General features: G+C 40.9%; 1 protein-coding gene across 1 annotated transcript in view; it reads right to left on the bottom strand.

Moving 5' to 3' along the window:
- SYNPO2 (synaptopodin 2) overlaps window positions 1-16457 on the bottom strand; it is a 76471-nt gene that overhangs the window by 17291 nt on the left and 42723 nt on the right. Inside the window, exons 2-3 of the mRNA XM_058803355.1 lie at window positions 6460-6611; window positions 1406-2190 (exon numbers count right to left, since the gene is read on the bottom strand). Coding sequence (XP_058659338.1) covers window positions 1406-2190; window positions 6460-6611 — 937 coding nt within the window. The remainder of the gene's footprint in view (window positions 1-1405; window positions 2191-6459; window positions 6612-16457) is intronic.

The raw sequence follows: 16457 nt of genomic DNA, 5'->3' as shown, positions 1-16457 counted from the left end.
AATGTGTAGACAGGTTAGTAGTAGTAGTAATAATAATAATAATAATAATAATAACAATAATAATGAAAAAATTGTAGTAAATCACTTGTTCCTATGCATAATGACCTGCCACTAGTTTATAAGAAACTGAGATTGTCATAGTTGACATGGAAAAAGTACAGGACTTCTTGAAAGAAGAGTTTATAATGTAAAAAGTAGTTCATTCTTTGTATTTTTTTCCTTTTAAGACAGGCACTGCAAGTAATTCCCTAAGAAATGCAGGCACAGTTCCACAATTGGTTCTGACTTTGCAGCCAAAATGTGAAGCATGTGCACTTTTCTTTTATACTTCATTTAATATGCCCAAAATATGTGGGTTGCATACAGACACTTAGGCATAAGTAACTGCCTAATCCACTTGCCAATGAGACACAAATGGTTATCATGCTAAAAATATGCTTCCAGAGGAATTAGCAGTGGGTTAGCAGAGGAGTTCCAACGCTGCATATGAAATAGTTTGTTGCTACAGTATCTCACTGCACACATTCAAGCACCTTTGACATACTGCTACAAAATCCCCAGACAGGATTCTTCACATTGCTGGGAAGGAGCAAGCAACCAATAGAAAGCTCCCAGATGAATAAAATAACAAAGAAATAAATAGATTAATTAATAAATAATACACCTCTACACCCAGTTAATCAATATTGCCTCCAGTGGCAAGTTTGCTTCCATGTGAACTTCTTGGACTCATTTTGAAGCTGACCTCTGGGTCTGGGAGTCAGGAGAAATAACATGTTCACTTTACAGTCTAGAGAAGGCTGACAAAACCAAAAGGATCATGTAACAGTTGTACACATGCTGGTGTCTGTCAAAATCTCTTCTGCAGACAACATCAAGCTTTGCTGCTAGACTTTTTTATTAACTTTTCAAAGCAGTGGCATGGCTTTGGTTTTAGATGATGCAAAGGACCACGCAAAGCTTTTGCTATAAAAGGAGAAAGCCACAGGATTCACTTAGACATGTGCAAGCAACTTGTTCTTTTTGTTAATATTTTACAGATTGACACTGAATATGAGTTAGAAGACCAGCAGAGTTCAGCCCTTTCAGGAGATGTAAGTATTTTTAGTTGGACAAAGTCATGAGTTAATTTCAAAGTGGAAGTCTACTAAGCAAAGTTATTCAGCACAGTTAAGGCATGGGTACACTCTTGGCTCATCACCAGGAGCACTGTATTACCCTGAAAAAATACATAAAGCAAGAACAGAAACATCATTTAAAAGAAAAAGAGAGAGGGAAAGTTAGAAAACTTCCGAAAAAAATTTCTAAACATGTTTTTTTCTAATGCATTCTAAATCCTGAAATTATATGCAAAGCTACAAGAGATGCCCCCAGGCAGTGCAAATATTAGATGGGACATACTCACTTGCGTGCCTTGCCCTGTGCTTGAGAGGTCTGTGTTCCTTTTCCGAGTGCTTGCTGTCTTCTCCCTGCACTGTGGCTTCTGCTGAGATTGCAAAGGAGAGGAGGGAAGGAGGTGCTTCTGACTGCCCTCCTTCCACTTGAGGATCTACACACCCCCTTTCAGACGGAGACCTGGGCGCTTCCTTCTCCCTGTCTGAGCAGTCCAGGATCACCTCCACCCTGGGGATAGATGGAGCTGCACCTTGGATCCTCTTGAACTCCTTGCTGCTAGAGAAGTGGACTACTTTGTTTGACCACTGGATGTTGCCCTCCTTCACAGCCAGGGGAACTGCGATGCGGGGGCTGCTCCCGCCCTGCTGTGCACTGGGGCCTCTGCCTGCAGGGGGGAACTCCTCTGCCCCCAGGAGAGTCACAGCAGGAGCACTGGTGGCCTTGTGGGCGTCATTTGAGAGGGACACCTGCAGCTCAACCATGGCACCTTCTTCTGCCACCCCTCTGACACCAGCCTCGTCTGTCACGATCACTTTAGGGGTGGCTATCACTTTAGGAGCAATTCTGTGGCTTTGTGTGGTCTCTTGTTTTGTTGCAGCAAAGTGTGTGTTGCTTTCTGCTGCTCCGTGGTGAGTCCCACTGTAAATCTCTGTGATGCATAAGTCTCCGTGGGGAATCTCTTGCTCTGTGTTCATTTGCAGTGTGGTGTTCTCCCCATAGTCCTCAATTTTTCTGTTCTCGTGCTTCCCATTTTCTCTTTCAGCGTTCAAGGTTTCATTTATTCCACTGGAGGATCTGCACATACATAAACAATTCAAGAAATTAAGCTGCTGTAAGCACAGCCATTGTAATTAGAGTTGCAAAGGCAATTTCTGCATAGTATTTCTCCACCCTAATTAATAGTGGCACCTTCTAGCAGGTCCATTTTAATGGAAGAATTTTCCCAGATTGTAGACATCTTAAATAGAAGCATCTTTGCATCTTTCAGAATTTTTCAACTTAGCAGTGCAGTAAGAAGGAAATTACATTACTCTGGTAGAGCTATGACCCCACTACTAACCTAAAATGTGAAATTGTATCATTCTTAACATCAGTGTGCTTTCACAGACACATTTTTGTTACAGAGTTTCCAGAGAAATGCTGCTGAGACTTTTGAGACAATACTTCTTCATATTTCACATGTCCTTGAGAAAACTGACTTTGCATGTCAGCACAGGAGTGGCCAAATTTTGGCTCTGTAGCCACTCCTGCAACTGTTTTAGGCGCCATCCTTACATGTGGTTCCTGTCCCAAATCATTCACTCTCTAAGGAATAGAGAAGTACTGGATAAGGATCAGAGGGAGGGAAATGAATATCTGAAATTCACATTCGAAGAATTCCTGAGAGGATCGTCATATACAATCCTTGTATATCATGGATTAATTTAAATATTCTGGGCCTATTCTGGTGATCTAGCAAAAAAGGGTAGTGAACCTGTACAGTATTTCCTACCTATTTAAAAATATACTATTTCCAACTGGAAAATGTTGTTCTCACTTACACAACCTACAATATATGTCAGTGTAGGTCCTTTTTCTAAACTATTCATTCCTGTGGCCCAGGTAAGATATTTGCTGCTCTTATGACACCTGGTGTACTCCTTAGCACTTTATTTATGTACTCTGGACCATACTGAGTACTATTAATTTGAGGAGAAACCTTGTCTGTACAGCAAGGCTGCAGCATGTTATTTAGAGCTTCTATCTGCTAGAAGGTAGCAAAGCACTTTTTCAAATGAGGGAAGTGGTAGGTGTCCTCAGTAAAGTATTAATATCAAGTACTAGGGAGGTTTTTGAGATCCAAAGCAGCCCTGGCTATTCTGAAACTTTGGAACCCCCTAGAAATCAAGGTCAGAAGAAGCAGCAGAAGGAATGAATCTGTCAGTGTGCTGAAGAAACTTCAATATCGCTCGCTTTTCAGGCATGCAGCTCACTGCTTGTGGCAGCCTGGGTCTGCCTCAAAGAGCATGAGACGGGTAACATCCATTTCACCACATATGGGGCTTGGTAAAGGTCAGGCAGATTTTCATTTAGGGAGCTCCTTGTGAGTGCTGCTGGATCCCATCGCAGGGTGCTGCTTGGATGATCAATTGTAGTGCTCCCGAGCACAGATAAATTACAGAGATCTGTAAACATTTCCTTCTAAGATATGGACTGGGGGCTGGGCCAGCTAAATGTTAGCCTTTATTGGTAGTTGAATGATTGTGTGTATGTGTGGGAGAGAAAGATTTCCACCTTAAAAGGCCCTTGCTACGTATGGATATACTTCTACTCTATATAGACATAATTGTGCATCCTGTGTCAAAAGGCAGAATACTGGGTATGATTTCTTTTTTGTAGTTTCACATTCTGTTTTGTCACATGATTGTTTCTGTTTCAGGCCTTTCCAGCTCACTGCAGGAACAACAGCCCTGGTGTAATTCCAGGAAGGAAGCAGAACTCCTAGAGTCAGCACGGCAGGGTTTGTCATAGGCTCATGTTTTTACTCTCTACATGGAGTATTTCATGTCGGCATGCACTGAGCACTCCCTTCTTCCCCCTAGAAATGTTCTCTCCAGACTCAGCAGTAGCCAGGAGCTGCTAACCCTGATGTGAGAAGGCCAGGCTGGCGTTTCAGTGTCTGTCCCCTCTCTGCACGGTTCCCGGATCCATCTGCTCAGCATTTGCCCAGTGTTTGCCGGGAAGGACAGAGAGAAGCTCCCCCCACGGCATCTGGGAGTGCCCGCCCTGCAGGGTGTCGCTTTCCTCTCATCCTGTAAACCCAGCATTTTCTGGGCACTGCTGCTGGTCACTAACTCACTGTGGTTTTCACGGCATTGGGAAAACTTTTGGTAGACATCAAAGGCCAAGTAGCATTTTTAAAACTATTTTAAAAGCCCAATTTTACTCCAAGTAAGATTTGTAAGAGCAGAATTAGGTCAACAATTAATGCCTGTGAAAATCCATCCTTCATGCAAAAAATTCAGGGACTTTTCAATGCAAAATATTCTTCCCTGCTAACAAAAGATACTTAGATGTAAAGATCACCAGTGGAATGCCACTTAAATTATTCTTTCCTCATTCTTTCTAGCATTTTCTTGAGGTGGCTGCTAACAAGTGGCTACTCAGGAAAGGAAGAATTTTCTTCTCATTGCTCTCAAAGGATGCTAAGACACTTCCTGAGAAATCCTTCTGGGGGTTGTGCTGAGAGGGATAGTACCCACAAATGAGGTGGGAATGGAAGAGAAGTGTTTCAGTCCATTCTCCCATACCTGGGAAGATACAGACAGCAAGGACTGGGATTTGGGAGAGGTGAGCTAATGAGCAGAAGTTTAAAGATTCTCACAGTGAATTTTTTTAGAACATTTTAGTCACTTTCAGAGTGTTGAGCAACTCCAATTTTCCTAAAACTTCTGACATGGTTTCAGTCCATGAAACACTGAATTATATGTTATAAACACTCTGTTCTGGTTCTGATATTTTCTGATATTCTCATCTTTTCAGGACTTGCCTTGCTGTTCACCATGCATTCTAGCAGGGGCAATGGAGAGTCCCTTTCAGCTGCAGCATCCTGTGGCCTTCAGACAACTGAAATATCAGTTATGGAACAGCAACAGGCAGGAGTCAAAGTATGTGGAGCTATTTCTATGGCTGAAGAGAAGACAGCTGGTCAGCCACAAATATCATTCTTACAAGTGCAGTTCCAACAGCCACGTTATGAATTAAAAACAGAAGAATGCAACTATCACATGAGGAACACTCAGCTGCTCCCTGCTGAACCAGGAGCAGGAGCTGTGCGCTCTGGGGAAGATAAGATCTAATCCTCAACTACCTCTGTCCCCCTGATCCTGTCATACTGATCCATTACTCAGCCCCAGACAACATGTACACACAGGCCATGAAAAATGTCTGTGATAAATAAAATGGGCACTCCTTGAGAGCATCTAGTTTTGAAGGCAGGCTGTCACTTTGAACTGCTAAGCACTTGAGGAAAGCTCCTTTGTGCAGGTTGCAGGAACCATGAGGAATTCCATATGCTGTGTAGACATCCCTGGTAGCCAGAGACAAGTGCCTGTTTTCAGCCTTTCCAGGGACACTGCTCTGGTAGCTGTCATGATGAATTCTGATCCTTTCCTGGTCCTGCCTGTGAGAGGGAGCTGCAGTAGCTCTGGGGGGAGCCTTAAGCCCTTACAAGGAGTGTGGGAGTTTCAAGAATTTTCTTCCTCTTCTTATCCCCACTGAAGGCAACTCAGAGTTCATCCTGTCTGAATTCACAGTCTGGGGAGAATGTGCTTTACTGTAGGTGGCTCTGAACTCAGGTTGCCTTTATTACACTGATGGCAATTACAGAACAGGCATTGGAATAGACTGATGTTCAGTGAGCAGTGATGCTGGCCTGCTTGCAAGTTTGCATGAAGCATCTCTGCTCTAAGAAACTCAAAGCATTTTCAAAAACTGAAATTCCCTCTCACTATTTTGCAAAGGCAGAAACTGAGACCCTGAGAGCTGTGACTTCCCCCACATCATCTAGTGAGGTGATAACAGCTACAGAAATAGAATTCATGACTTCCAGACCCTCTCCTCCTCCTGACCACTAACACATTTTGCCACCCAAGAAGACCATTTGCCATGTCATCATCGAGGCATATCTGGGTAGCACAGTTTCTCCATCTATACAGCCTTTGTTTTATGTAAGCCTCACTTCCCTATCTGTAGGGAATAACAACACTTCACTGCTTCAAAGGGGTGCAGGCAATAACTGAACTCAAGGCTCTGCAGTATGTATATATGGTAGTGGACACCTTGCAAGTATTAATACTTACATTTGGAGACTGTACTATTAATTCTGTGCCTGACTGCTGCTGTTCAAATTATATACATTAATTCCTTCAGCTCAAATTCTCTGTCTTCCTTTTCCATCCAAGCAGAGTTACAGACATTAACAACAGGACTATCAGAACCTCTCAGTATAAGTCTGCAAAATAAAGCCAGCATTTTCCAGGTGATTCACTGAATTGCACCAAAGCATCTGGAGCATTCCTTTACCTCTTGATAAGCATCTGCAGGACGTCAGTCAGGCTTTCCATCAGAACAATGACTTCAGCATAGGTCAGGTCTCCACAAGGCTTGCCATTGATAGACACCACCTCATCCCCCTCACACAGTCCAGCCTTGGCTGCTTTGCTTTTGCTGCGAACCTACAACAAGTCAAAGAAAAATTCCAAATTGCACAATTAGTGTTCATTTGAAAACAGCAGCAACCACGTCCTCAGCATACTTTTTGTCTGTGAAAAAGGACTGATAATATTGATCATAAACAAATTTACAGTAACACAAATTAATAACTTGCCTCAGTTGAGGTTAACACTATTCTGGCCAGTAATAATACAAAACCTGCTTTACTGAGCTTGTGAGCTAGGTGTCAAACAGGATGGATGAATTATTTTAAAACTGGGAGACATGGAAGTTTGAGACAGACAATCAATTGATCACAGTTTAGCAGAACTGCAAAAAACTGCCCCATTAGTTTCTCTGAAAATGAGCTGAAATCTGCACTAATATTGTAAAAGAAGAGTCTGTAAATTCAGCCTCTCTGGGCAGTGTATCAATAGCTACATGCTGGTCACTTTGTCCTTAGAAGCCCAACTGTAGTTTTAGTCTCCAAACTATAGACATCTGCATCCCTGGAGATCCTAAATCCATGTTTAGTCATGTGAGTAAGTGCCCTGATTTATTAAAGCACGCCTGTTATGGTTTAAACTTCCCTGTTAAGTTCTCATTCAAGAATCCTGTGCAGCTCAGTTTTTCATTTTCACTCCTTTTTCCACTGGCAGTGTGTTCTAACTTATCACAGTCTTTGCATAACAAAACCCAGACAGCTCTAACACCACTCAAGGTATGCCTACAGTTGATGGCTATTTTTGAAGTACATATTTGGCAAAGAGTGTGTTATATTAACCAGGATTCTTGCACAAGTCTATTTTAGAATGACATATACACAAAAAAAGGCTGTCCTTGAGTTCTTTGAGCTCCATTTCTACCTGTTGGTGTGAGTACTTTGGCCTTATCCCACATCCAGTTCATTCAGTGTGCTTCCCTTGTTAATTCTCATAGTGTTTTCTTGAAAATTTTTAGGGAAGTAGCATTTCTACTACACTCACAGTGGCAGAGTCAGTTCCTACTCACTGTAGGAAAACTACTTCTGATATACTCTGGACCTGAGGGTGAAACTGCCCTGCAGACTCATGGAATTGTCCCAGATTTTCTTTTAAGCCACTGAGCTGGTACCTAAGATACATTTCAGAAAGGAAGTTCCTTGGAGTCAGGATGATGTGGGCCACAGCAGTAAGACTGCACATTTTACTGTGGCAGGGCCACCATGCCTATCTCTGCTGTTTCAATTTCCACATTCCTATATGTCACATTGTGGCTCTTGGAGCAGTGAAGGAACAGAAGCCTGGTGCATACAGAAGCCAGTTTCTACCTTGCAGAGTTAACATTTACAAATATGGAGTGGTATGCTGCTCTGTTTATCTCCCCTTGGACAAGAGCATAAACATCCTTGTGCCTTGGGAAGAAATGACACTTTAGACAGTGCCTAGAAGGTTTTGTTTCATATAAGAGCTAGAATTTGGGATGAGGTCTAGTTACTGTCTTTTTTTAAATAGGAGGGTATGCTATTAAAATTTTACAAGACATTCTTGGCCTGAATGTAAATATTTAATGTAGATGCCATGAAGAATTTTGAGTGAGCCTTTTTCAGAAAATCTATAAACACCCATTATAGAAACCTGTGAACTCCAAAATAGCACAATGTGATACCTAGACTGTGAGAAGAAAACTTGTTTCTCTTTCTTTTTTTAGTGTTTGAGGGACTCCTTGATAGCATTAAAAAGAAAACACAACAGACAAGGAGATAGATTGATTTTCTTTTCAAAGTTCTTAAAAGGTTTTCTCAGTCCATTTTTTCTGCCTTGTGAATTGTTGAGAGATCACAATTCTGAGAAATATGAAACTGCATGCAAAAACACCCTCCCAAATTTGAACAATATCTGTATAAAATCACCTCAGTATTAACCTTTTATTTTTTTTTTTTGTATGTTTCTGTTGGGGTAATAAAAGGGAAGGGAGAGCACCCAGAAGAAAATAGGCAAGGGCAGGTTATGTGGTAAATTATAGCAGGTTGCTTTTAGGATAGAATATCCCATCATCATTCATGTTATTTCAGCCTCAGCATAACACCCACTTACCCACAATATGTAGACTGCTTTGCTAGGCAAGCTGCAATTGTTTCTGGCTTTGTTTATTTGTTTTCACTGGAAACCCACAAAAATGAATAAAAATTTACTCATGTAAACCAACACTTTTCAGATTTCTGGGAAAAATAAATAAATAAATAAGAAAGAAAGAAGACCCACCCAGAACAACAACAACAACAAAATTCCAAGAAGATTTGTGGAAAGAAAGATCTCCCTGGTAAAATATGTGTTCAGTGGACAGTTTTCTCTCAAAGTTTTGGCAGAAAGCCTTTGAGGAGCTCACTGGGAAACAAAAGCTGCTTTTGTTAGCAGAAATGCAACTTGGTCACACAGGAGACAGTAAGAAACCTTTATCCAGTTCTTGGGGACTTAAAAGGTTATTTGCTGTAAAGCAGGAGAGATTCTTATAAAACCAGTGATTGCTCTTGAGTGCAGTCCTGGCTTTCTCAGGTACTTGTTACTTCTTTGTACTTGAAGTTTTCCTGAGGAAGAAAATGTGACTTTCCCAATAAATTGTTTTGAATGGGATCTCACCAAAAAAAAAAACCAACTCGAAAATATTTTCTTTGCTTTCCAATGTCTGCAATACCAGTATAAAACAGCAAAACTGGGCTGATGCTGTTAGTGCTGAACATGTCAAGATACCAGCTGCTAGTGGGCACCTTGAAGAGTTCCACTCCATTTTCAGCTGGTACTGCCTCTATTTCCTGCTCCCCCCCAGTCAGGACTCTTTATTTTTCATGTACCTGAAGTGAGTAATTTCTTTTTATTCCCAGATTTCTCCTGTATCTAGAATTTCCCACTATCAGGAGTGCTCTTTGATGATTAAAATGTCATGTGCTGAGCAATTCCTCACATCCACAGAAATATTAAACTTAGGAGAAAACTGTTCCATGCTATGTGAAGAACTTGGCCTGGGTGTTCACTGTTGTCTGAGCACCCCAGGCAATCCAGGACCCCCTGGTACCAGTTCAGAGGCAGCAGGGACTGGGGGCTGTCCAGAGGCTGCTCAGGAGGATGTATGAGGACTTCAGGTGGAAAATGTGAGTGAGCAAGGTCTGGGTGCTGTGCTGGCCTGGTGAGACATCACCTCCCAAAGAACAGGTACGTGGGGAAAGTGTAGGACAGGAGCTTTGGTGGTGCCTGTGGGATGCTGCTGGGGCTGGAGTAGCCATGGATGCTCAGAACATGGGGCAGTTCCAGTTTCTTCACCAGGAAAGAATAAATGGATGGATACACAGTGGCAGTGCTCTTGGGAGTGTGGGGAAAAGGTATTTTTAGAGAAAGCAAATGGGAGGGCCCAGCCCTCATCCTGTGTACACTGTAGTGCTTTTAATTTAAACTAGATCAGATCTTCTGCCAACTGGAGATTCCTTCCCACATAACTAGATCTCCTTTGATTTCATCTGAAAGCACTCCAGTTACAACCCAGAACTGTTCCATGCTATGAAACAAAGTATGGTAAATCAGGAATAACAGAGAAATTTGCTTCAAAAATATTATCCCAATGAAGCTAAAAAGCTGGAGTAGATGCACCTGTTACTTGCTGTGGCTACAAGTGGATGCACAGACAGCAACTGGGGCTCAGCTGACCAGCTGATGATTTTGGGTGCATGTTTGAGCCCTATAATAAGCAGATCAGGGTTGAGGTATGTTGAACCTGGTAACAAGGTCAGTGAGTTGGAGTTTAAAGTGAGGCAAATGGACTTGAGGACACTTTGCAGTCCAGGTTCTCTAATGGCACAATGAGGAATTATTAAGATTTTTTATCATCTTTTCATCATCTTTACCAGTGTTTTTTGTTAAGGATGATGTGCATCTTAATCTTGTCCTGGAGTTAATTTATTCTGGAGCCAGGAGTACAAACTTTTATCTGGGACGTGTCTAAGTGCTGTGCAGCAGGTACAGCCTGAGTGAGCAACCAATCTGAAGAAAAGAGCACTATAACCATAAGCACAGTCCATTTAGCCTAAAATTATATCGAATAAAATAAGACTTACGTAGCTTTAAAATATACATATATTTGCACTGCAAAATTCTGAATTTAAAGCAAGCTTTCCAAAACCATGAGTTATTTTCAGAATTATTTACTCATCCTTTTTCAGTTTGCCAGCAGCTTACAAACAGCAGAACAGGAAATACTGCCACTGCCAGTGGAAATATCCTTCCCTGCATTTCAGGCACCTTGTTCATACAGACAGGGTAGTTTCTTCCATTGAGGGGTCATCTCTGGAAGAGCCTATTCAGTTGGATATCCTGTCTGATTCCTGAAGCCTCCTTTGAGCTGCTGTTGCCCCTCAAGGTTTGAAGCTGGTTCCTGGAACCTTATTTACATGTGTGTCCTCAGTGGCAGTTTTGGGTCTTTGGCTGGCCTTGTGTTCTGCTGTGATGAAATATGTTGCCCAAAATAGCAAGGCTTACCAGGCAAGGGACTTCTCTAGATCAGTTGTCCCTCCTCATTATTGTTTACTACTTTAGTTATGTCAACTGCAAACTTTACCAGCAGTGACCTTTTTGTTTTCTTTTAAACTGGTGAATAAACATCAATAGCAAAGGACATGTCCTTTGGGTGCTGTTATACCCTTACTGAATAATGATTGCCCAGATTAATGTTACCTTCTCAGACCCAAAAACTAGCCAGCTTTTAAAGCAGTAATTTTTACTAAGTAGCAAACTGTGCTCTTTGATGTCTTGCAGAAATGTGTTTAATAAATTTCTATCTAAACCCTTTTTAAAGTAATCATTAACCTAAATCTTGGGATTAGTACCCTTACTGTTTAGAACTAACTAACTAACTAACTAACTAACTAACTAACTAACTAACTAACTATTAATATAATGACATTGTTTAAATGTGCCTTGTGTTGAGTTGTTTTTAATTGTTCTGTTGTATTGCCAGAGATATGAAATGGTAAAGAAACAGAGAAAATAGGTGTCAGTATGCAAGAACGTGGGGCTGGAGAGACACTGCTGCTTCTTTTGATGATCATACTGATATTAAAGCAGTAAGTAAGTAAGATGCACTCCTTTCACAAGTCATACTCTCTCTAAAAGAAATAACTTGCACTATAACTTTGACACCCTGAATACAGTTCTGATGTTTCTAAATCCATTTTTTTTTAATTTACAGTCAGATACTTTAATTTTGAGAGAAAGTATAATTAAGTTAAGAATCCAAGTTAAATGGGTTATGTGTCAGAAATTGCAATGAAGTCAACTGACTTGAATAGGCCTAGTCCTGGCCACGAAAGAGGTGGTGATTCAAAGTGATTGAAAAGACAGGAGAAGTGATGAAGTGATGAAAAATCTGAGCCATCAGAGAAAGTTTTATTCTGCTTGCTGACAAAGTGATAGATGTGAAAGTATCAAAGTCTAGTGGAACTCAGCTTTGCCACTTAACTAAATACTAGTTAGTATTGCAACAATTAAAGGCCTGCCTGTTAATTGCTGCAATAAATTTATCTGGCTAACATGTTTTTCTTAAATATTTTGAGGCCAGCATAAATAAAGTAATGTATTCACTACTTAGATTAATTTTATCAGACATTAGGTCATACTTTCCAGAAGTTATTTTTTCTCATTAATTGATTAGCTAAGTGTTAGTCATGAAGTTCAGAATCAGCAATCAAAGATCAGTGTTTCCTGCAGACAGTATTTTAAAAAAATCCCAAAACCCACCAAAAAAGGCACTTCATCTCTTCTGTTAAAAATCCTACATCAAGGACAGTGGCTGGTAAATGTATTTAAAAGTATTTGGAAGTTATCTGTCACTCTAATAAAATGAACAATGATTTGCTATGAGAAGGAAGCAGAAGCACTCAGAGTGACAAATGTTAATCTATAAGTAGTTTGACTTGTATGAAGTTAGGGAATTAAAAATGAAGTTACAAATCAAATTAATTCAGCAACAGTTTATAAATAAGGCTCTAGGGCCTTGTTTGGCAATGGTTATGCATGCAGGAGTTCTTTAGACAGACAAGTAGCCCTCAGTTAGTGAGCTTTTCGGGGCTTAGATATGAAGGACTGTACAGTAAGTTAAGCCTACCTCCTAATGTGCTTGGGGTTTTTAGGCATCTCCATAGATCCTTTAAATAGCTCAGAGGCTGCAGGCTGGTAAACAGTGCTATTGCTAAATCAGAGGGGGTGATGAAGGGACAAGTTCACATCCCTTGTCTTCTCCATGGTTTCTGAAGAGGACTTCAGTCAGGTTTACAATGAGAACATCCAAATGTATTTCCACCTTAACGCTTTCTTCCCCATCCCCAAGCACTGCCATCACAAGTTATAATGTGGGCTGTATAAATAATGAGTCTTAAGGAAAAAAAGTGGCCCATAAATGAGGAAAATTGGAAGACCTTTGTGCTCTTAAATTTCTGTTTTACCATGTATATAAAGAGAAAGTAGCTGTCAGTAGAGAGATAGTGATGTGCAGACAGGAAAGAGTCATCAGATCTTCAGGAAGGAAATTGGAGCCACTTGTAAATTTAATGGAGTAATTGTAGCAGAGGGGTTCCTTGAGAGGTTTTTAAAGCCATATAATTAGGAAATATTCTTGCCTAGAACTCTTGCTTTACATCCACATAAATTCATTAGAAATACCAGGTTCTGGTTTAAACTGAAGGCATTTTTAGTAGGACAGGGCTCAAGCTTATGGATTGCATTTTGAGCAAAATGGGTAAAATGCTATTGAGGTAACAATGTCATTGATGGAGCTGGAGTGGGATGATTTACCTGGGTGTATGGATTCTGTATACAGACTCCACGATGGCTGCATGCATTTTACTCTTAGAAAGGGCCTCTTTGAGGCTGGCATACCAAATTTTAGTCTGCTTTTATTAGCCATGCTGTACTTGAGCATGAGTGTGCTGCATGATGTGGCTCGAGCTATTTGCATCTGTGCTGCCTGGAGGTGGCTTTGCGCCAAGCTGATTCCAGTTCTCATCCTCTCTGGACTGAATTTCTCTACCAGATAAGCTACTTTCTTTCAGAATCAGTCAGGGAAAAAGCCACAAAGTAAAAGCTTAAGACAGGGCAAGTTCACTGGGATTGTGAGATCCAACTGCTCCCTAGCTCCTCTGAATGTATGGGAATGCAATGAGGAGCCTTGCCCCAGAGCTACAGCTCAAGTGCTGTGACTTCAGCTACTATAAATATAGATAATAAGTATAGAGACATTATGAGTATAAACTACTTTCCTATATTTTACCTTGAAGTCTCTGTGTCCCCTCCTTTGGGGATTGTATGCAGTATTTACACAGTAAGACTAGTGAGAGAATGGAAATGCCTGTCAATTAACTGGGTTAAACAAAGATGCTTCTAAGTTATCTCCCAAACAGTTTTCCTGAGAGCAAGCTTTGAATAATGAAGTATCTTTGGTTTGTAAGGTAAGCACAAAATATTTCCTCTCACCAAATTCTTCCCAGTAGCAGGACAATTATATTGGGAATTGGGCAGTTCAGCCCACTTTTTTCTCCTTCTGGTCTTAAAGGAAACCTCCTAGAGGCATCCACTTTCATGTCTATCTGTACAGGTAATTATCTTTCTAAATGGGTTATGAGACAAAATAACCTTAAAGACATCAAAGGAGAAAATAGTTAATATGCCCATCCATAGTTTTATTACTAAATGTTCAAAAAGCCTTTACAGAAGGGAAGGTAGAAAAGCCCTCTTTGAATGCACAGGAGTGTTGCCATTGCTTATCACTAAGATCATCTTAGAAAAAATTGAATGCTGGTATATTATTATAGTAGCTTATGGCAACACAGGAGATCTAGGATGCTAAGCAATGTAAAACAAAGGTACTTTTAAACTTTAAAATCCATGGATCCCATTGCAAAGGTTCTGGTTTTACTTAGCAACTCACAGCTAAAGCAGACTTTTATTCGTGGTTTGCTCATGTAGAAGTTCATGGGACATTTCTGCAGAGAGGATATGGTACCATATTGTTTTACTTTTTGATTAATTCTGTCTCCAGTTCTTCTGCTGGGCTGTACATGTGAAATCATACTTCTTGATTCTGGATCAGTTCAGTGACTGTTGTCTCCTCCTTCCCACAGTGTCAGAAGTACTTAAATAAAGGTTCAGATCTTCGCACTGTCTATTTGACAAATGCAGTTTGGTAGAACTTCTTGCACATTCTGTCGTGGGAGGGTTACAGAACCTGTTTGGCCATTTGTATATTGACAGAGCACTTGTGCCATTTGGACTCAGAGAGCAGACTGATCTCAGTGAGAAGAAAAGCCTGCTCAAATTCCCAAAAGCCTTGCCTAATGTACTAGTGTATCATCTTACTGGCTGTTGCCTTTTTCTGGCAGAAATCCAAAGTTAGCAGCTGAAGAAGAGATGAGATAATGACCTCTGAAATATTGATGTGGTATGCTGGCGACACAGCATATTTCCCAACAGTGAGCTTGGGTGTACGGCACTTAAAGTCTGCTGTTCATTTTGTACAGCAGATCCAGTGCATGGCCTTTCTTGGTGTGTACCATTGCATACTTGTAGCTGATGTGTCAAAACCAAAATTTTGTCATGCTGCTTTAACTTTTTACAGTGAATTTTTGCTATGGTGGAACATGTGACTAGGGGAGGAACGATGCCATAGCTTTCAGTATGGTAGATGTGCACTGATTGTTCTATTTCCATTCCCCTTTTCTTCTTGCACTGCTTGAGCAGTGACTGGCTGTATGTTTCCTGCCTTATTTCTGAGTCCTAACCAACTTTGATCTCTCCATGAACACTGTAGCTATGTTTTCATTTCTTCCTTCCCACTGTTCCTCATGCAGAGAGATAATTGCATTGTCAGAGCTTCTTTGGGATTGAGCATATAATGCACCTTTACTGAGTGCTTTGGTATAAAGGTAGAATCAAAAGTCTTTAACTGCAGTATACCTTATGTCCTGGAGATTAGAATTTCTATAACGATAAGGTCAAGGGAGAATAAATAGAGATAGAAAATTTCTTTATTATCTGCTACTGAACAGTTGGAGGCCACAAGTGCTACAATAGACAGTTCTTGTGCTAAGTATATCCACTGCCTAACCTGGGGCTGAGCTCTTGTCACTGATGAGCAGAGGAACTGCAATATGCCTGCAGTATTTGTACAGTTCCAAGACCATACACTGGGAGTTTCCAGTAGGAAAAGGGACACCTTTCGTATACCAAAATTGCAGTCAAAGCACCAGTAAATGAAAGGTAAAAAGCAAAACCTGCTACCTGAAAGTACTTACCTGCTGGTGCTGCTAAAAGAATGATGGTATATCATATATGCACACTGTTACAAAGAGAACATTTCTAGCCTAGATTTGGGGTTGCTGGGAGAAAATAGCAAATGTATGTGAGGTAACTGAACCCTTCAGTTTCTTAAAAAAGGAAAAAGAAATTAGTTTGCTGGAGGTCTTTGTACTTTCCCTGGTTTAGTCCAAAGCATGTTTGTGTAATTTGATGCTTTGACTTGTGACTTGCCTTTCAGATTAAGCAACGTTTTGGGAGGGGGACATGAGGGGCACGAGGGTTTTTTGGGGAGGTAGCAGTAGGGGGGATGACTGGCTTCTTAGTGACACACAGCCTATAAATCCATCCTGCTGGCAGGCAAATGAGCCACTCAGTTTACTGGTGTGCACTTGGTCAAATCCACTCATTCCTAGCCTCATATCCTGTATCAATTACTCTGTTCTGTGTGGCTCCCCTGTCTCATTTTCACTCCATTGGTCATCTGCCCAAATTCTCTTGATGCAGGGGGGATGGGAACAGGCAGAGAAGGAAAGACCAGGAGGGTTCTCATTACAA

This window comes from Ammospiza caudacuta, chromosome 4 (assembly GCF_027887145.1).
Source record: "Ammospiza caudacuta isolate bAmmCau1 chromosome 4, bAmmCau1.pri, whole genome shotgun sequence".
Classification (NCBI taxonomy): Eukaryota; Metazoa; Chordata; class Aves; order Passeriformes; family Passerellidae; genus Ammospiza; species Ammospiza caudacuta.
This window is presented reverse-complemented; position numbering and strand designations above follow the sequence as displayed.